This window comes from Schistocerca cancellata, chromosome 5 (assembly GCF_023864275.1).
Source record: "Schistocerca cancellata isolate TAMUIC-IGC-003103 chromosome 5, iqSchCanc2.1, whole genome shotgun sequence".
Lineage (NCBI taxonomy): Eukaryota > Metazoa > Arthropoda > Insecta > Orthoptera > Acrididae > Schistocerca > Schistocerca cancellata.
The window spans coordinates 370,191,883-370,214,981 of NC_064630.1; the positions used below are offsets into that span (position 1 = coordinate 370,191,883).

General features: G+C 38.8%; 1 protein-coding gene across 4 annotated transcripts in view; it reads right to left on the reverse strand.

Annotated features, from left to right (window-relative positions):
* The window catches only part of LOC126187624 (guanylate kinase), a 53,871-nt gene that overhangs the window by 23,882 nt on the left and 6,890 nt on the right, over positions 1 to 23,099 (reverse strand). For 2 of the 4 annotated variants that reach the window (XM_049928818.1, XM_049928819.1), the window contains exons 2-4: positions 16,094 to 16,147; positions 11,391 to 11,584; positions 11,008 to 11,275 (exon numbers count right to left, since the gene is read on the reverse strand). In XM_049928818.1, coding sequence (XP_049784775.1) covers positions 11,008 to 11,275; positions 11,391 to 11,469 — 347 coding nt within the window. In that variant the 5' untranslated portion in view covers positions 11,470 to 11,584; positions 16,094 to 16,147. The remainder of the gene's footprint in view (positions 1 to 11,007; positions 11,276 to 11,390; positions 11,585 to 16,093; positions 16,148 to 23,099) is intronic. The other 2 variants (XM_049928821.1, XM_049928820.1) reach the window with 1 other exon arrangement.

Sequence of the window (23,099 nt, forward strand, 5' to 3'; positions counted from 1 at the left end):
AGGCGATGCAACGGCTGAGCCACCGAAGCCGCAGACAGTAAAAACTTGTGATAGTATGGTATTTTCCCCAAGAAGGCCTGCAGTTCCTTAACAGCTTAACAGACGTAGGGCGAGGAAGGGCATCGATCGCAGTGACAGTTTGTTGAAGCGGACGAATACCATCCCGAGAGAGTTGAAACACCAAGTACGTGATAGATGCCTGAAAAAATTGTGATTTCTGAAGATTACACTTAAGACCGGCAGTCTGTAAGACATGAAAAAGTGCACGGAGATTTTGAAGGTGTTCTTCAGTGGTGGAGCCAGTGACAACAATGTCGTCCATGTAATTGATACACCCAGGGACAGGGAGCAATAATTGTTCCAAGAATCGCTGAAAGAGAGCAGGGGCGCTAGCAACCCCGAATGGAAAGCGTTGATATTGATAGAGACCGAAAGGCGTGTTAAGGACCAGAAACTGCCGGGAAGCAGCGTCGAGAGGAAGTTGATGATAAGCTTCTGACAGGTCAATTTTAGAAAAATACTGGCCTCCAGCAAGTTTAGTGAACAGTTCTTCAGGACGGGGCATAGGGTAAGTGTCGATGAGACATTGAGCATTTACAGTGGCTTTGAAATCGCCACAGAGGCGAATATCACCATTTGGCTTAGCAACTACAACGACAGGAGAGGACCACTCACTGGAAGTGACAGGAAGCAAGACCCCTGAAGCATTGAGACGATCCAACTCCCGTTTTACCCGATCACGAAGGGCCACAGGAATGGGCCGAGCCCTAAAAAACTTAGGCCGAGCAGTGGGTTTGAGCGTGATATGAGCTTCAAAGTCGTTTGCACGGCCTAACCCAGGAGAAAAAAGGGACGAAAATGTCGTCAACAAGGAATCCAGTTGAGCATAAGGAATAGCATCAGAGACAATATTGACAGAGTCATCTATGGAGAACCCAAAAACGCGAAAGGCATCGAAACCAAAAAGATTTTCTGCGGTGCTCTGGTCGACCACAAATACGGGAACAGTGTGAACGACGGATTTGTAAGATACCTCAGCATTAAACTGTCCCAAGAGAGAAATCTTCTGTTTATTGTACGTCCATAATTGCCGAGTGACAGGGGACAGGAGTGGAGAACCCAGCTGAAGATATGTCTGAGAATTAATTATAGTGGCAGCAGAACCAGTATCTACATCTACATCTACATTTATACTCCGCAAGCCACCCAACGGTGTGTGGCGGAGGGAACTTTACGTCCCACTGTCATTACCTCCCTTTCCTGTTCCACTCGCGTATGGTTCGCGGGAAGAACGACTGTCTGAAAGCCTCTGTGCGCGCTCTAATCTCTCTAATTTTACATTCGTGATCTCCTCGGGAGGTATAAGTAGGGGGAAGCAATATATTCGATACCTCATCCAAAAACGCACCCTCTCGAAACCTGGCGAGCAAGCTACACTGCGATGCAGAGCGCCTCTCTTGCAGAGTCTGCCACTTGAGTTTGTTAAATATCTCCGTAATGCTATCACGGTTACCAAATAACCCTGTGACGAAACGCGCCGCTCTTCTTTGGATCTTCTCTATCTCCTCCGTCAACCCGACCTGGTACGGATCCCACACTGATGAGCAATACTCAAGTATAGGTCGAACGAGTGTTTTGTAAGCCACCTCCTTTGTTGATGGACTACATTTTCTAAGGACTCTCCCAATGAATCTCAACCTGGTACCCGCCTTACCAACAATTAATTTTATATGATCATTCCACTACAAATCGTTCCGCACGCATACTCCCAGATATTTTACAGAAGTAACTGCTACCAGTGTTTGTTCCGCTATCATATAATCATACAATAAAGGATCCTTCTTTCTATGTATTCGCAATACATTACATTTGTCTATGTTAAGGGTCAGTTGCCACTCCCTGCACCAAGTGCCTATTCGCTGCAGATCTTCCTGCATTTCGCTACAATTTTCTAATGCTGCAACTTCTCTGTATACTACAGCATCATCCGCGAAAAGCCGCATGGAACTTCCGACACTATCTACTAGGTCATTTATATATATTGTGAAAAGCAATGGTTCCATAACACTCCCCTGTGGCACGCCAGAGGTTACTTTAATGTCTGTAGACGTCTCTCCGTTGATAACAACATGCTGTGTTCTGTCTGCTAAAAACTCTTCAATCCAGCCACACAGCTGGTCTGATATTCCGTAGGCTCTTACTTTGTTTATCAGGCGACAGTGCGGAACTGTATCGAACGCCTTCCAGAAGTCAAGAAAAATAGCATCTACCTGGGAGCCTGTATCTAATATTTTCTGGGTCTCATGAACAAATAAAGCGAGTTGGGTCTCACACGATCGCTGTTTCCGGAATCCATGTTGATTCCTACATAGTAGATTCTGAGTTTCCAAAAACGACATGATACTCAAGCAAAACACATGTTCTAAAATTCTGCAACAGATCGACGTCAGAGATATAGGTCTATAGTTTTGCGCATCTGCTCGACGACCCTTCTTGAAGACTGGGACTACCTGTGCTCTTTTCCAATCATTTGGAACCTTCTGTTCCTCTAGAGACTTGCGGTACACGGCTGTTAGAAGGGGGGCAAGTTCTTTCGCGTATTCTGTGTAGAATCGAATTGGTATCCCGTCAGGTCCAGTGGACTTTCCACTTGCATGCGAACATCTCAACCAAGGATTTGGACAGTGAGGAATAACTTCCCTGAAAGGGAAGAAGTGCAATTGACAGACAACACAGAATCAGAATCAGCGTCATGTTTGTAGTGTTGGCAGAAGAGCCAACACCGTGTTGCTAGAGGAGGCCGAAATGCACGCTATAAGCTCACGCAGGATGGCGTGAGGTCTGGAACAGTTAAAGGAGATGAGTCTACTAAATAAAGTACGTAGTTGATGTAATACTTAACTTTAATCCATAATTGGTGTACATCGGTCTGATGGTTCATGCTGCATTAGCTACATAGCAAAGGATAAATGGCACCTTGCTAGGTCGTAGCAAATGACGTAGCTGAAGGCTATGCTAACTATCGTCTCGGCAAATGAGAGCGTATTTGTCAGTGTAGCTTCGCTAGCAAGTCTGCTGTACAACTGGGGCGAGTGCTAGGACGTCGCTCTAGACCTGCCGTGTGGTGGTGCTCTGTCTGCAATCACTGACAGTGGCGCCACGCAGGTCCGACGTATACTATCGGACCGCGACCGATTTAAAGGCTACCACCTAGCAAGTGTGGTGTCTGGCGGTGACACCACAATGTTCATGATCATCATGTATGCGGTCGGATTTGCAAACGGAAGACACATGACCTTTCTTTTTGCAGTTGTGACACACAATCCAACGTTGGGGACAATCCTCGCGTGAATGTTTCGTAAAACACTGCGGACATGAAGGAAGTTGCTGGGGGTTTTGCTGCAGTTTCTTAGCGGGTTGTTTACGGCTAAGCCGAGGCAGCGCGTGGGAGTGCACTGCAGCCACGTCGGCCGGCGGGGACGCGCCGCACGCGTCGTCAACAGCGCACAGAGGTTGTATTTCCCCAACATCATCCCACGCCTCTATTTGCGCCCCAGCGGCGCGAGAAATTTCAAAAGACTGCGCAATGGAGAGAACTTCATCTAGAGTCGGATTCGCCAACTGAAGGGCACGTTGCCGAACTTCTTTGTCGGGCACCGACCGGATAATAGCATCCTGTACCATGGAATCGGCATAGGATTCTTTGTGAACATCAGTAACAAATTGACACTTTCGACTGAGGCTGTGAAGTTCAGCAGCCCAAGCACAATAGGATTGATTTGGTTGTTTCTGACAATGATAAAAGGCAACATGAGAGGCTACCACATGCATTTGCTTTTGAAAATAGACAGACAGAAGTGAGCACATTTCAGCAAAGGACAAAGACGCAGGATCCTTCAAAGGAGCCAATTGCGACAACAACCGATACATTTGAGGTGAAATCCAGGAAAGGAACAGAGACTTACATGGTTGTTCATCCGTGACATGAAATGCCAAGAAGTGCTGTCGAAGACGTTTTTCATAATCAGACCAGTCTTCCGCCGTCTCGTCATAAGGAGGAAAAGGAGGTATAGCCAACGACGAGAAACGCCCCGCATTTGACGCCACGATGAAATCGCGAATCGCCGCTGTTAGAAGCGTTTGCTGTTCAAGGAGATTTTGCAATAGTTGCCCGACAGTAGCCATGGAACCCTGTGAGTCAATGGTGAAAAGGAAAAATCCACTACCTCATCGCCAATTGTTAGAACTTCAAGTTTAACAGATATATTTCGGAACGACACAACAACACATATAAGTCACAGAGTAAGTTGACAAGTAAGACATGTGTACACGTTAGCATTCGAATGAGCACTGAGTCCCACTCTAGCGGCCGCTGCTCGGCTGGCCGCTTAGGTGGCGCAGCTGCTGCATGGCTGGCAGACAGCGCCGCACGTAGAGGATGCGCAGCGGCACTTTGAATGATCGGTGAGTCACAACACCCTTAATTAGCTTTATAATTTGCTGGCACTTTATACAATGATGTGACTCAAACTGCTTTCCTTATTGTCAAACTGTGACAGAGCTGCAACTTGCCAGCAACTTCTTTAGTGAGGTAACAAATGATCAATCAACCACTGAAATTCTTTTAAGTTTAATGTCTATTTATTCAGTAATATTCTCCAACCTCTTTTGCACATTTCCAGTGGAGCGCACCACTTAAAATTTTCCAGTTTCATCAATACTCATTTTGGATGGTCACATTTATGAAGGTATATGATCACAGCTTTCATGGTGCATCACATTTAACCATACACTATAACATTCTTGTGACCTCTGAATAATTCTGAGAATCCACCATTCAGCACTACACACAGAAAAATAAGAGAAACATTTACATTACTGATCACTTCTTTTACAGTAATGGCAGCACAGTGTGGTGCATTCAATGTCTATCAATAAACCATTTCTAAGTGATCTTTCAGTGTTAACAGTTATTCAACGTGTTTAGCGTTCCTATTCAAAGGCCGCGAGAAGATTAATGCCATCATTGTTAAGTAACAGAGTCTACAAATAAACATTTGTGCTTCTCAAATCTTGAATCTTGTCAAGAAGTCCTTGCTAGCACAAACTTTTTTACTTCTTTAAAAAGTAATTATCAATGTCCAAATACACAATTTGTTCTTTCTTTAAGCATGCAGTGGCTAATCTAAAATTCTTTTCATGTTTATGTGCTCCTTGAATCTACAGTATTTTCTTTTCCTTGAGAAGTAAATCTACTAACTTAAAATGTACATCTTGCACATCCAAAACATTTATTTTTCTTGTGTGGACAGTTGGGAGGAAGAGGATCTGTGGGGCCATATCAATTTGAAAAAGTTTAGAGAGTGTGATAAACTAGAAGGACATAAAATGTAATTTATCTGAGTTCAAATGGCACAATTTTGGCACATGTTTTAAGCAGAAGTCTGTGTATTCAGAAAGGGGAAATTGGTGTCTCTGCCGCATTTGGGCAATGAAAGAATTCAATGGAAACAAAATTTGTATCAAAGCCAGGATTCAAACCTGGGCCTCCTGCTCACAATGCAGCTTAATTAACCATTTACGCCACCTTTGCACAGTGGTTAGACACAACTGCACAAACTACAAGCATCCCTCTAGCCTCAATCCAAATTCCCATTTGCTGAACACTACCAAAGAAGTATTCCCTAGCCCATTTTTTTTCTTTTTGATCATCGTATCATGCGAAGTACCACACTATGTTGGGCGAAGAGTGCTCAGTGCTCTCTTCACGAATGACCATGTTACCCTTCATGACACATATAGTGGTGTCTCTTCTTTTGGACATGTCCTGAAGATCAGACACCATTTCTGTTTTTGATCCCATGGCTGTAAATACAGAATCTTTGGAAAGGAGAAGTTCTTACCTCTGCTGCATTTAGGCAACGAAAGAATTCACTGGCAACAAATGACAATTTGTACCAAGGCCAGGATACAAATCTGGGTCTCCTGCTAACTAAGCAGGTGTCTTAACCATCCACACCACCTTGACATTTGTCACCAATGAATTCTTTCATTGCCCAAATGCAGCAGAGATTGGAATTTCTGCTTTCTGAACATATTCTATGTCCAGTCATGGGATCAAACATAGAAATGATATCTGCTCTTTCGCACATGTCCAAAAGAACAGGCACCAATCATGTAGTACCACATTTCTTATTTTAAGGAAACAGGAAGAGAGCATGACTGCAAATCAGAAGATTTTAACTGTTCAACTTATTAGAGAATTTCTATATACGGGTCACTGTTTTATTCGCAACCATGTCACAGCTTGTGTTATTAGAGAATAACACAATTTTCTCAACTTGTCCTTCTGATTACCATTTTGTAAATGGCTTTACCTCCCCCATGAACCATGGACCTTGCCGTTGGTGGGGAGGCTTGCGTGCCTCACCGATAAAGATGGCCGTACCGTAGGTGCATCCACAATGGATTAGATTAGATTACATTAGATTTACTTTCATTCCAATTGATCCGTAGTGAGGAGGTCCTCCAGGATGTGGAACATGTCAGAAAAACAACAATACATGACAAATATTTACAACTAAAACAAATAAGCTAATGTACCATTCCACAGGTCCCAAGTGGAATGATTGTCATTTTTTAATGAACACTAAGAGTCATTTTACAAATACTAATGCACTGAATTTAAAATAAAAAAGTTTTTTATTTATTTATAAGGTAATAAACATGTAATACAACTACTGTAATACTTATTTACAATGAACACATTACTGCACTGAAATGGTGCAGAAGTTATGTTGTACTTATATACAAATCAGTTGGTTTTACTAAGAAATTCATCAATGGAGTAGAAGGAGTTGGCCACCAATAAATCCTTTAGGCTTCTCTTAAACTGAATTTCATTGGTTGTTAAGCTTTTTATGGCTGATGGCAAGTTATTGAAAATGTGTGTTCCTGAATAATGCACACCTTTTTGTACAAGACTAAGTGACTTTAAATCCTTGTGAAGATTATTCTTATTTCTAGTATTGATTCCATGAATTGAGCTGTTGGTTTGAAAAAGTGATATATTTTTAATGACAAATTTCATTAAGGAATAAATATATTGGGAAGCTGTAGTTAGTATCCCTAGTTCCCTAAACAGGCTTCTGCAGGATGTTCTTGAGTTCACACCACATATAATTCTTACTGCTCGTTTTTGTGCCCGGAAAACTTTAGTTTGGCTTGATGAATTACCCCAAAAAATAATCCCATATGACATTATGGGATGAAAGTAAGCATAGTATGACAGGTTTTTCATTTTTATATCCCCTATGTCTGACAAAATTCGCACTGCAAACAGAGATTTGTTAAGACGCTTCAGCAGTTCTGTGGTGTGCTCCTCCCAGTTGAATTTATTATCAAGCTGTAATCCCAAGAATTTAACTCTGTCCACTGTTGAGAGGCCAGACAAACGTGTGGTTCCTGAAGAGGGGCAGCAGCCTTTTCAGTACTTGCAGGGGCAACAGTCTGGATGACTGACTGATCTGGCCTTGTAACACTAACCAAAACGGCCTTGCTGTGCTGGTACTGTGAACGTCTGAAAGCAAGGGGAAACTACGGCCGTAATTTTTCCCGAGGGCATGCAGCTTTACTGTATGGTTAAATGATGATGGCGTCCTCTTGGGTAAAATATTCTGGAGGTAAAATAGTCCCCCATTCGGATCTCTGAGTGGGGACTACTCAAGAGGACGTCATTATCAGGAAACAGAAAACTGGCGTTCTACGGGTCGGAGCGTGGAATTTCAGATCCCTTAATCGGGCATGTAGGTTAGAAAATTTAAAAAGGGAAATGGATAGGTTAAAGTTGGATATAGTGGGAATTAGTGAAGTTCGGTGGCAGGAGGAACAAGACTTTTGGTCAGGTGAACACAGGGTTATAAATACAAAATCAAATAGGGGTAATGCAGGAGTAAGTTTAATAATGAATAAAAAAAATAGGAGTGCGGGTAAGCTACTACAACGCATTATTGTGGCCAAGATAGATACGAAGCCCACGCCTACTACAGTAGTACAAGTTTATATGCCAACTAGCTCAGCAGATGATGAATAAATTGATGAAATGTATGATGGGATAAAATAAATAATTCAGGTTGTGAAGGGAGATGAAAATTTAATAGTCATGGGTGACTGGAATTCGAGAATAGGAAAAGGGAGAGAAGGAAACATAATAGGTGAATATGGACTGGGGCTAAGAAATGAAAGAGGAAGCCACCTGGTAGAGTTTTGCACAGAGCATAACTTAATCATAGCTAACACTTGATTCAAGAATCATGAAAGAAGGTTGTATACATGGAAAAATCCTGGAGATACTAGAAGGTATCAGATAGATTATATAATGGTAAGACAGAGATTTAGGAACCATGTTTTAAATTGTAAGACATTTCCAGCAGCAGATGTGGACTTTGACCACAATTTATTGGTTATGAACTGTAGGTTAAAACTGAAGAAACTGCAAAAAGGTGGGAATTTAAGGAGATGGTACCTGGATAAACTGACTAAACCAGAGGTTGTACAGGGTTTCAGGGAGAGCATAAGGGAACAATTGACAGGAATGGGGGAAAGAAGTACAGTAGAAGAAGAATGGTTAGCTCTGAGGGATGAAGCAGTGAAGGCAGCAGAGGATCAAGTAGGTAAAAAGACGAGGGCTAGTAGAAATCCTTGGATAACAGAAGGAATACTGAATTTAACTGATGAAACGAAAAAATATAAAAATGCAGTAAATGAAGCAGGCAAAAAGGAATACAAACCTCTCAAAAACGAGATCAACAGACAGTGCAAAATGGCTAAGCAGGGATGGCTAGAGGACAAATGTAAGGGTGTGGAGGCTTATCTCACTAGGGGTAAGATAGATACTGCCTACAGGAAAATTAGAGAGACCTTTGCAGAAAAGAGAACCACTTGTATGAATATCAAGAGCTCACATGGAAACCCAGTTCTAAGCAAAGAAGGGAAAGCAGAAAGGTGGAAGGAGTATATAGAGGGTCTATACAAGGGAGATGTACTTGAGGACAGAAATGGAAGAGGATGTAGATGAAGATGAAATAGGAGATATGATACTGCGTGAAGAATTTGACAGAGCACTGAAAGACCTGAGTCGAAACAAGACCCCGGGAGTAGACAACATTCCATTAGAACTACTGACGGCCTTGGGAGAGCCAGTCCTGACAAAACTCTACCATCTGGTGAGCAAGATGTGTGAGACAGACAAAATACCCTCAGACTTCATGAAGAATATAATAATTCCAATCCCAAAGAAAGCAGGTGGTGATAGGTGTGAAAATTACCGAACTATCAGTTTAATAAGTCACAGCTGCAAAATACTAACATGAATTCTTTACAGACGAATTGAAAAACTGGTACAAGCTGACCTCGGGGAAGATCAGTTTGGATTCTGTAGAAATATTGGAATACGTGAGGCAATACTGACCCTACGACTTATCTTAGAAGCTAGGTTAAGGAAAGGCAGACCTATGTTTCCAGCATTTGTAGACTTAGAGAAAGCTTTTGACAACGTTGACTGGAATACTCTCTTTCAAATTCTAAAGGTGGCAGGGGTAAAACAGAGGGAGCGAAAGGCTATTTACAATTTGTACAGAAACCAGATGGCAGTTATAAGAGTCGAGGGGCATGAAAGGGAAGCAGCGGTTGGGAAGGGAGTGAGACAGGGTTGTAGCCTATCCCCGATGTTATTCAATCTGTATATTGAGCAAGCAGTAAAGGAAACAAAAGTAAAGTTCGGAGTAGGTATTAAAGTCCATGGAGAAGAAATAAAAACGTTGAGGTTTGCCGATGACATTGTAATTCTGTCAGAGACTGCAAAGGACTTGGAAGAGCAGTTGAACGGAATGGACAGTGTCTTGAAAGGAGGATATAAGATGAACATCAACAAAAGCAAAACGAGGATAATGGAATGTAGTCGAATTAAGTCGGGTGATGCTGAGGGAATTAGATTAGGAAATGAGACACTTGAAGTAGTAAATGAGTTTTGCTATTTGGGGAGCAAAATAACTGATGATGGTCAACATAGAGAAGATAAAAAATGTAGACTGGCAATGGCAAGGAAAGCGTTTATGAAGAAGTGAAATTTGTTAACATCGAGTATAGATTTAAGTGTCAGGAAGTCGTTTCTGAAAGTATTTGTATGGAGTGTAGCCATGTATGGAAGTGAAACATGGACGATAAATAGTTTGGACAAGAAGAGAATAGAATCTTTCGAAATGTGGTGCTACAGAAGAATGCTGAAGATTAGATGGGTAGATCACATAACTAATGATGAAGTATTGAATAGAATTGGGGAGAAGAGGAGTTTGTGGCACAGCTTGACAAAAAGAAGTGACCGGTTAGTAGGACATGTTCTGAGGCATCAAGGGATCACAAATTTAGCATTGGAGGGCAGCGTGGAGGGTAAAAATCATAGAGGGAGACCAAGAGATCAATACACTGTCTCAGATTCAGAAGGATGTAGGTTGCAGTAAGTACTGGGAGATGAAGAAGCTTGCACAGGATAGGGTAGCATGGAGAGCTGCATCAAACCAGTTTCAGGACTGAAGACCACAACAACAACAAATGGCTTTTATAGGCAGACAAAGAAAACTGGAATCTGTTTGTGTGTGTGTGTGTTTTTTTTTTTTTTTTTTATTAAGCATGGTTTGATCCTAACAACAATACCTTCCAGATAGTAAAGAATAACGTGTTGTGAAATATCTTAACTTCTTGTTGGTGCAAGAAAGAGAAAACACATCAGACTTATATAAGATTTCAGACTAGATATCCTAATCAAACTTCACTGATTTTATTTTATTTGTGTACACTAGTAATGTTAGAAATATTGGATGACTGTTGGCTGGCAGAGACTAGACTGCTGAAATATAAAATGCTGTTCAGCATTCAGTACTGAACTATTTATTATTTGTAAAAAAGGAATGTCTTTTAATTTATTTCTTGATTTCTCTAAACATGCTGTACCTTGTTCCATACAGATTATGGTTGTATTCTGCAGACTCAAGAAACTCTCCATTGTTGATTGCAGCTTTCATTGCCTCTTTTGTTGTAAAGTTATAGTGTACACCATCCACTTCCCCACTACGAGGACTTCGTGTTGTGTGAGACACAGAAAAACCAAACTTATCTGGAAATTCATCAAATAGCTTCTTCAATAGAGTTGATTTTCCACATCCAGATGGGCCACATATCACCATGGCCTTTGGATTTTCTTTCACCATTGTGTTATAAACTGTAACAAAGAAAGGACATCTTATAATGTCTCAGCATCAGATATACTGTTTTGTATTGTAGACAGAAGACCATAACAATCAAATAAATATTCATGAGAGCAATGGTTTACATACCTAATTGCTTCGTAAATGAGATCTTGTTTTGCAAAAAATTTAAGCATATTTTTGAAAGGTTGACAAATACAACTGACATTCTTGTTTTTTAAAGAAGTGGTGCACTTTAGTTTATTAAAGCTTGACCCATACCGATGGTATACCACTAAAAAATTTATGATGAGAATACCAAGGCATCCTCTTCAGTGAGATCCCTTTAATCAAATACATACTTTTCAAAACATATCAAGTAACCAAAACATTCTCATTGACATTCCATATATATAACATTCTGTAATATAAAAAGTATGGACCTGTTTAAAGCATTTGGAAAGTGATGATGCAAATGGCAGAGGTAAGTGTTAGTTTAGTTACGTGAACATATCTGAAAGTGCACGAGTGTCATGACAAAAGCAATCATATACAGCCCTGTATACAGCAGAATACTAAATGTGATTTATAAATGGCAGCAATTTTAACGAAAAAGATGGTTTAGATAAAATAGGGGGACAAAAGGAATTACAGGGCAGGCACAGACAGACATCACCAACAGTAAAAGCAATGCAAACACCATAAAAACAGTGAGGGGGCAAGGATTAGTAAATTCACAATGTTCTTCAGAATAGTTGATACTGTAATACTTAGTGGGAAATATATACGAAACTCAGTTATATATTTATATAGGAAACTCAAACATGTCAGCTACATAGTCGTGTTATGCAGGACATTTAACTTTAGCATCTTGAACATACATAGCTTTTCGCGTGCCAAGAATTAAAATTTTGATCAATATAAGAGTATTATTCCTGGAATGAAATGAAAAAGATAACTATTATTATAAAGGGCACTCAAAATAAAATGAGATAAATAATAATAATGTCGTGTGACTAGGGTCTCCCGTCAGGTAGGCGGATTGCCTGGTGCAAGTCTTCCTAGTTGACGCCACTTCGGCCGAGATGAAGGCCACATAAACTATACTACTTTTTATTTTTCTCACACACAGGTTATACCACTGTTAACAGTTTATCAACAGTTGGTTGGTTAATTTGCAACAGACTGCTATATTATTCTTCTCCAGAAGACACCAGGACTATGCCTGTAAAGTAACTGTTTTGACAAAAGAGAGGTAACTAGATTAAGTCACTTGGCAAGATTATTATTATTATTATCTCTATATAACAAAATGGAAAAATTGGGTGAAATCAACAAGAAGAGGAAAACCAAACAACTGCAGGACACCAAGTGTGAGACTGTAGTCCGTACATGGAAACTGAGACCAGTTGTAGATTTGTCTCCAGATTTTTTTTTTATTGTCTTTCTGTGTCAGAGAAATGTCAAAAGGAAAATAAGCAATGGAAACTCCAGGTTGGAATATCAACAATATAAGGAAAAGGATAGATTGCTACTCACCATAAACATGACATGTTGAGTTGCAGAAAAGCACAATGGCATAACTGTTACACATTTAGTTTCATCCACAGCCTTCTCCAGAAAAGAAAACACACAAACATTCATTCACACAAGCAAGCACACATGACAGCCATCTCCGGCGGCTTGGATCCGAATGCAACTGTCACACTGAATGACAGCAGTAACCTGAAGAGTGTGGGGAAGGGGAAGGATAGCAGGGTACAGTTGGGGGGAGAGAAGAGTGCTGTCTCACAGTGCGTGCAGGGACTAGATGGAGGGAAGACACGATTACAAGGTACAGCATTGGGAGGCTGAGGGTTTGGGTAGTGGGGAAAGGGGGAGGAGGGAGCCAAAAAGGAGAGGAACAGGGAAGTGGAAAGACAGATGGGTGCACTGTCATAGGATGGCACACAATCGGGTTAAGTGAATGTGAACAGAGAGGAGACTATAGCAGAGAGGAGACAGAAACTTTTGGATGGATGGTGTGGGGACAATAGGTTACTGTATTTTGAGGCCAGGATATTTTCAGAAGTGGAGAATATGTTGAAAGAATAACTCCCGTCTGTACAGTTCTGAAAAGCTGGTGGTGGAGGGGAGGGTCCAGATGGCCTGGGTTGTGAAGCAGCCATTGAAATCAAGTATATTATGTCCAGCTGCATGTTGTGCCACACAGTGGTCTACTTTACCCTTGGTCACAGTTTGGCGGTGGCCAGTTATCCTGGTGGACAGCTGGTTGGTAGTCATACCAATATAAAAAGCTGTGCAATGAGTTTGCAGCAGAGCTGTTTAAGGGTGTCTACGTGGACAAGAAAAAAAAATTCCCGGATTTTTCCCGGATTTCCCGGTTAAAAACACCCGGATGAAATTACGTATAAAGCGGGTGAAAATACATCCGTGTTTAGCAACAGTATACTTTCCCTCGGAGCTGTAAAACCTATCAGTCCTTTGAATCTTAAAGGTCTTATACCGGCGGAGGACGTCCCAGCACTTTAGGAAACGAAATCCAGGAAAAACAATGCGTTTGGAAAGTTGTTTGATGCGAGACAATATGCACAGAGTTTATTTTCGTATTGCTAAAGTATATACACAAATTCCACAAATTACAGCAATATCATGACTTCCTGTGACAAATTTCAGTTCATGTTAAACAAAACTAAATGTAAAATAATGCATAAACTTAGGTGAAACCTACTACAATGTCAATAACATTATTCCTACACATGTCTGAATAATGTAGATGATATATATAATTTGCGCTTGTTTTTTTTTTTTTTTTTTAATTTTATAAGAGGATTATGCAACAACTCATATAAGATGATGATGTTATTGTTGTGGTTGTCAGTTTAAAGGATGGTCTGATGCAGTTTTCTACTGCACGAGCCTTTTCATCTCTGCATAACTACTGAAAGCTACATCCATTTGAACCCATGTACTTGGTCTCCCTCTACATTTTTACCACTGCCCCCTAACTCCTCTTAATATTCCTTGATGCCACAGGATGTGACTTATCAACCAACCCCTTCTTTTAGTCAAATTGAGCTGTATTTCCTTCCAATTTGATTCAGTACTTCCTCATTATTTACCTGATCAACCTACCTAATTTTTGGTATTCTTCTGTAGCATCAAACTGCTTATCATACAGTTTCACTATCGTACAAGGCTAAATTCCAGACAACCCCTTCAAAAAAGACTTGCCAAAACTTACATTTATTTTTTATGTTAACAAATTTCTCTTTCACAGATATGCATTTATTGTTATTACCAGGACAAATTTTATATCCTCTTGATTTCAGCCATTATTAGTTATTTTGCTACTCAAATAAGATAATTCATTGATTACTTTTAGCACCTCATTACATACTTTGATCTACCTCAGCAGTGCCAGATTTGATTTAACAACATTCTATTATCCTTGTTTCACTTTTGTTGATGTTCATCTTATAAACTATTTTCCAAACACTATCCATTCCTTTCAGCTACACTTCCAAGCCCTTTGACATGTCTGCCAGAATCACAACAACATTAGCAAACCTCAAAACTTTTTATTTCTTCTCCTTAAACTTCAATTCCCTTTTTAAATTTCACCTTGGTTTCCTTCTTAGTTTGAATAATCCTGAGGATAGGCTATAATCTTGTCTCACTCCCTAACTACAGCTTTCCATTTGTGTCCTTTGACTCTTATAACTGCAGTCTGGTTCCTCTACAAATTGTGAATAATCTTTCACTCCCTATATTTTATCTCTGTAAGCTTTAATATTTCAAAAAGAGTAGTCAACACTGTCAAAAGCTTCCTCTAAATCTATAAATGTAGGTCTGTCTTTCTTCAGCATATTATCTATGTCACAGGGTTAGTAATGCTTCTTGTGTTTTCACATTCTCTGGAACACAAAATGGTCTTCTCTTGTGTTGGCTTATACCAGTTTTCTCATTTTTCTGTAAATAATTTGTGTCAGTATTTTGTGACTATGGCTTACTAAACTGATACTTCAATAGTATTCTGCCTTCTTTGGAAATAGTAAGTATATCAAATTCTCCCACTTAATCATGTGTGCTATGTGAAATCCATGATGATAAAATTTGAAGTCTCATGGCAAGCACAGAAGTGTAAAGATGTCTCTTTCACTCCAACAAATTAAAAGACAACCAACAGCAGTATGAGGTACTTGTCACGATACATCATATATAGGAAGACCTTTAGAAAGCTCTCTCTTTAATAGGAACTGTCACTTCCTTTTAGAATATGCACATGATTGGCATTAAAGGAATTTAAGTCTGACATTATTTTCTTTCTGTAGTCAGATCCCTTCTGCATATTCACAGAGTTGAAGATTAAAGTGGAGGTTTTGTGCACTATCTGTCTACAAATTGTTTAAATTTTGTTCTGCATGATTTCATGCATTAACTGTTCCTGTGTTGTGTTTATGGAGCAAACATGAGTCCATTCAACACAAGGCATTGTACAGTGCACGACAAATGGTACATTTTATCATTAGTAGTCATGTCTTCCCTATCCCATTCATGTGAATTACAATAGACTGCATCACTATCACTCTAATCTCTCTTGTATTATTTTTGTGATCCATGAGTTAGATATAAGAAAGAAGTAACAGAAATGCTGCACAGTCTTCATCAAATACCTGTACTGTAGTCTAGCTAGCTGGAGTTCTGAGTTAAGCTATATGAATAACTATAACATAAATATTCAATGAACTGTGGTTAATTGGAACTTACAAATTTTTGTAATATCAAATCATCTGTTCAGCTTTGCTTAAATTTGTATTAAAAATAAATATTGTAATACCAAAGGTCATTACCTTATTTCGCCTCAGCACTAATACTCCCACCAAATGCAGTTAAATGATTTTCACCTGTCAACAAAAATATGTACATACAGTATTGCATTCCAATATTTATTGTGTAGCTACTCTATCCTCAGCCACTAAGTAGGTTAAGCAGTCGGAGAAATACAGGCTATAAAATCATCATCATGAAGTATAGTGTTGTACGAGATCAGAGTACATTTGTTACATATCTTTGCCAATCTGCAAAATATACTTATTTAATCTATTTTCCTTCTCTTAAATAAAGCCTGCGACTTGGAGCAAACATTTTATATATTGCCTCATTTGTTCAGATTTCTTTAAAACTGATAATTGTGTCTTTAATTTATCATTTAATGTATATGATATTTCAGATTCTAAGATATTTGTAGTCCCTCACTTAAACTGAAATATTTCTCTATTTGAACTTTCTGCTGTAGCTATTCCATCTCATCAAACCAATATCTTAATTTTCGTGTCACTTCTCAATCAGCAGAAGATTCTATAACTTTTTCCCTTCTTCAGTCTCCACTTACTTCCTAAATTATGTTTCCTGAATTGAGTATCTTACCGCATTTTATTTGTGCGTTTCAAACATTCAAAGAATTGGAACATGTTGTATGGACTATTATATTGTTGTTAGAATCCTCAGACAAACTTTCCTATCTTTATTATTGTCCTTAAAATATCAAGGTAAGCAGTTTCTCAAAATATGAGTGAGCCAGTTACCATGGAACATATTAAGTTTCACTACCAATTAAAATATACACTACGTCCCATTTCAGACTGAGAGCTGTACTCTTCTAAAGACTATAAAGTACATGTCTCTAAAAAAACATGAACACTTAAAGTAGCTTGCAAAATGCACTGTTGTAATACTAATATCAAGAAAACTATTCAGGATCAAAAGGACTATTGGTTAGCCCCATTACTGTAATCAGCTGTATGAAGTATAACACACTCTGGAATGTTACAATGTACAAATCTGAAAACGTAGCCTGGTGAGCAGAACATCATACATTTCAGAAAATACAAACTAAGTCCATCCTCACAAATAAGCAGGTAAAATTAGTCTACAACTCATTAACATATGTTGGACTGGGGGTAAAGTATCTGAAGAGTGGAATCTACCTAAAATTTTCTCCACATTTTAGAAAGGCAACAGAAGTGACCCAAACAACTATAAAGTAATTTGCCTAGTTAATACAGGCTATAAAAACTATAATACTATCTTAAGTAATAGACTGCACCCTGTCTCAGATACTATTTTATTAGAAGAAAAAATAGTTTTTAGAAAAGAACGATCCTATATTGACGCCATAACAGCTGACAGAAAAAAGGAAAGAATTTAACTTTGAGATGCACATAGCTTTTGTAGATTAAAAAAAAGCATTTGACAAAGCCAACAGACGACTAGTGTGGTGGATTAAGAAAACAAGAGGTTTCCCAACACATTTAATTAACCCTGTAAATGTTCATTATAAAGAGGCAAAAATTATAACCACAGGTAGAGATAACTTGTCTGATCAATTGACAACAACACAGGGAGTTAGGCAGACTCCAACTCTTTCCAGCATCTGCATAAAAGGCTTTGTTGGGAACAAGGCATCACCTACTGTGTTAAGATTGACAGAGAGAAATATCTTAATATTCTACTGTATGCAGATGATGAATTAATAATTCAGTAAACAGAGGATAAACTTTACAGATCTTTTTATCATCTCAGTTCGCTGGCTTCTAAATATAACATAAACATCTCCACCAACAAAAACAAAGGTTACAGAATTCGATGGAACATTCACTTTTAAGATCGAAATTTGTAATAAATAAAGTAATATTGGAACACACAACCCACTATCACAGTCTCAGCTGTGACACATGATGAAATTCTGACAATGAAGTTGATAACAAGATCCTAAAATTCAATGCAATCTGGAAGCAATTAGTAATATGGTACAAAAAATCTACAAAAGTGACACAAATGAAGTTTTACGAGGTCATGGCAATATCTACTGTGCTCCATGGCTCTCAAACCCGGGTTCCCATGCAAACAGATGTGAGCAGGATCTAGGCTGTGGAAACATTTCTTCACAGTGTTAAAGGGGAACTAGAGAAGATTGCTTCAGACATGAAGACATTAGGAATAAATTACAAGTTGATTCAGTGCACAAGAAAATAAATCCAAGCAGTAACAGATGGCAGGAACATGTAGGTACCAAGTGTTAAAATAGACTTCCAAAACAAATTCTTGTCTGCAAACCTACAGGGACAAGACAGAGGGGAAGATCATGGACGAACTGGCTGGACCTTACAGATAGGAAAAAGTGAAATCACCTAATCCATGAAGGAAGGGGAGGAGGAGGAGGAGGCTGCGGAATATGAAGGTTGTTTTGAACACCAAAGTGTGAAGTGTTTCAGGTCATCTTGGGCTGTGTGGTAGTTTGTTGTACTTCACTCCATGCACCAAACACTCAAATAAGTTGCCACATGAACGCTCCTTTTTTATAAAGTGAATGTTGCTTACTGAATATTTGGTGCCATTAAGTATTGTTAATCACAGTCCAGCTAGTCTGTACCCTGACTCCATGTGCCTTCTTCTCCAACTTGGCTAAGACTTCGCCTGCTTACAGTCTGTAGATAAAACTACAGAAAATTAACTTCTTGTTCTCATTCACTCCCCCACATAAATAAAAAGTGAGATTCAATTCATCTTCTTATATTATATTCAAAATTACAATTCAATACATGATAAATGATGACAGCCACCATCCCGTACTTAAGAGATCTGATATTCAACTTGATAATTAACAATTACAGTACATTCAGTATGTCTGACATTTTGTGTTCTTAGATTTCATGAGCCTCTTTTCTCTGCACCACCCGCTCCATAGGACCCTACCTCCAAATCAGCAGATAGGGTCATCTGACTGATATCCACTTCTGTACAGTCACTGGATTGTTATTTCTGGCATCAGCACCTACAATTTAAAGCACCTCCAACAGTAGAGTGCTCATCACTTATTGACTACTCTGTCAAAAATGGTTCAAATGGCTCTGAGCACTATGAGACTTAACTTCTGAGGTCATCAGTCCCCTAGAACTTAGAACTACTTAAACCTAACTAACCTAAGGACATCACACACATCCATGCCCGATGCAGGATTCGAACCTGCGACCATAGCGGCCGTGTGGTGACTACTCTGTCACAAACATCTTTTCTCTGACATATGTATTTAAGGACATGATACCTCTCATTCAAGGAATAGGATGTATCACTACAAGTATTTTACTAATCACATTCCCATAGGATGTGGTATGCTCTTGCCTTCATCTGGCCTTTTAACTGACTTACCCAATTAGTTATAGAAGCAACTACATTTTAATGAGGACTCCAAATCATGATGAAAGTCAGCATGTTTCACATTACTACACATTGCCAGAGATGAAAGAAGTGATAATGACAGGTAAATATACTCTGGCTAAGAACTGAATGCCGGGCATTTGGATCCACATATTGTCAATTAACCACAAAACCACCCAGCATAATCAGTGCCTATGCACAGAAAACAAACACACACACACACACACACACACACACACACACACACACACACACACAGTGAATGACATTCTATGGAAGGAACATAAACATGTGACGAAGATAGAAATAAATTATCGAGTCAACTTCATGCATAGAAAATTAGAAATGCTGCTGCTTTAAGCTATTTTGACAAAGAACAGATTGCAATAGCATATCAGCTGATGATTAGTATCATGGGAACAATGAGGCTCATGGGAAGAACACACACTGATGCCAATTATACCTATTACAATAGCATGAATGCCAATGAATTTATTAGTATATGACAAGGTGATAGATGTAAAAAAATGTGAAAATCACAGGCTTGTCTGTTACTTAAAGTAGTGTAGAGATGATTTTGTGGCACTACAATGCACAACAAAGTGCTGGGAGAGTCTCGAATGTGTTGTATGTAGCACAATGATCAATCCAAGTTTTTTTTCAAACAGAGCTCAGCAGCACACATCCCATGTATATTCCACTACTGAACTAACTTTTTCACCATTAGAATTCTAGTGGGTAGGAGAACATAGTTTCCAAACCATTGAACAATGAAGATGAGTTGTCTGATCACATGAATCTTGTTTCCAGGTCATCATGTAAAGATATGCCATCTCCTGTTTCCAGTTTATCATGCAAGGGTATGCCATCTTCCAGAAGAACATCAGATTCACAGTTACCACAAGCCAGTGGTGACAACCTGGGGGTATATTCACCAGGTCGATACCAACACCTTTGGTTACTACGGAAGAAACTGTGAAAGCTGTAAATTGCATGAATATTATTCTTTATCACCTGCATCCTTTCATGGTTGACGACCTTTGTACTGAATGTGGTATTTCCTAAGACACCTGTCAATGGCTTAGGGCAAAAAACAGGCTAATTATTTTGTGAATGATGCTGATAAATTCAGTTGATATTCTGGCTCCAGAATTTCCTCACTGTTTTTCTCTCTATATATTCCACGTGATCTATTGCATGTCATCTGCACTGACAGGTTCAGTTTCTTTGAGCTTATGTTCATTATCATGTGCTTTACCAAATATTGGACATTTCTTAGTCTTTTCCTCATACTGAATCAAAATTGGTGAAGTACCAAACAGATCAATGTATGACATTCCAGTCATGGATTGGTTGAATCATCACATGACTACACAGTAAGAGGGATGTTACTCGAACAAATGCTGAGGAACATCAAGACCTAAATATTCAACATGATTGTTGTAAGTAAATGGTAGTCTGTAGCAAATGGTGTGTATTCTCTTCCTGCACATAGGTACAATTTTCTTTGTGGATAACTCTTGTGTATGAGCACATATAATAAATTTATCAATTTAGACACTGTACTCCACTGACTGATTCAAGGGTGTGGAATGAGTCAAAACTTAACATTATTACACAAATATACCAACAGTGAACTCAATCAGTAGTGTACAGTAATAACTAACTTATCATTACTGAAATAATGCTCAGTAAGTGTGGGTCCAAGGTTTGGCTCTGTGAGAGGGGTTCACAGTTTGTTACTGTCCCCTTCCCCAAGTACATTTTGTCATTCCCCCAGTTTTAATGAGTCACTGATTTCATTAACAATATCAACAATAAAATGTTTTAATGTGATAGTAAGTACAGTGCCAATAGGGATTTGGATATGCAGAATCTAAGCATTTAGATAATATGTATTAGTTGCCAACAGGATGTACTTTAAATAATGAACATGATCTTGATGTCTTGGAAATATGAGTAAATCAAAATTGATGTAATGAAGATGTATTCCACATTCTTCCTTTCACCCACTTTAAAACATGTCTCATTTAACTTGCACACACTCCATGAATCTCTTTAAATACCAGTGTAGCACTTATACACACAAATTTTCTGCACATTTGCATATTCGTTGTATAATGGGTTCTGACTCAATAATCTTGCAACCTTTTTACATTTCACAAGAACTGTGTTGAGTTTTACATTCAATTTTTACAACAAATTTACCGATTTCAGTGCATCAAAGGGTGTTCAAGGTCTCTGACAATGAAAATGAAATAGCCTACAACAAAAAAATTTAGTTGTCAGCACTTCACTGAAAAGACAACTTATTCCTTTAATTCTGTTACTGAATTCATGTCTATCCTACAAATCATGTTTACCATTTCTTCTTATGACGTGGAATGTGTCCACTTTTTCACAAAATACCATTTTCTTTGAGTTTATATTGTTACATACTGGCTGTTTATTGCGTGTTTCATATGATTTTATATATTAAACATAATTGTAGATTTACATTTATTAGTTAAGAGTGCATAAATATGTAGTATTGTTCGATTAAGAGTTCCTGTGGCAAAGATGGGGAAGATAAATCAGAAGTGATAATAATTTAGGTATATTTAAAAATAGTTTTGTATTCTATTAACAACTTTTAACCATTGGAGAGGGGATGAAAGACCTTTACTACTGCAGTTCTCTCCTCTTCATGATGGAACAATGATACCATCAATAGTTTTCATTTTTATCATCATCATTTTCTAACGGTGTACGTAAGTGCAACAGAATATGTGAGAAACAACAAGCTGTTTCACCTTTTGGCAATGTGAAACTAGTAATGCACTGACTGAAGGAGAAAGGAGACACAACAGACAGAGCTATTGCTCACAGCAACATCCAACTTTACAGCGTAATCGGTGTAATTTCTGTTAACGGAAATGCTTTCTACAAAATTATTCACTGTCGAAAACTGAACGTGCCGAGCAGTGTATGGTTGCAAAAAAACAAATGATTTGATTAGTTGTCCTCATTACCTTGAACAGGAACTTGGAACAATGACTGTTATATGTGAATAAATCTATGATTTTACATAATTATGTTCACACATTGCTCCATGTATGACAGATTTGCTCAGTGGGTAATGACAGAATCTGTACATTGCAACTACATCTGTACTTTGCATACCCTTATAAAGCACATAGCAGAAGATATTCTTAAATATTCTTTGGGCCATATATTTCTTCCCATTCATTTACAGACAGAATGATTTCTTATATACTTCTGAGTGTGCTGCTAATATTCTAATTTTACTGCATGTTCTCTACAAGCAGATAAGTAGCAGGATGTAGCATATTCCCACAATTCCTCCCTTAAGAGAGTTTATTAATATTCTGCAGTGAACGAAATCCTGTGAATCATTTTGTTACAACTTGATCTACATGATTATACCACTTCACTGTTTCTTCCTGGTAGCCATATGACTTGAGTTTTTCTAGGTGTAGCCATTAATCATATCTACATCAACATACATTCTCCAAAAGCCATTATACTGTGTGTGGCAGAGGGTACCAAATACCACTAGTAGACATTTCCTTTCCAATTATTCACAATTGTGGCAAGGGAAAACCAACTGTCTATATGTGGCAGTATGAGCCCTAATTT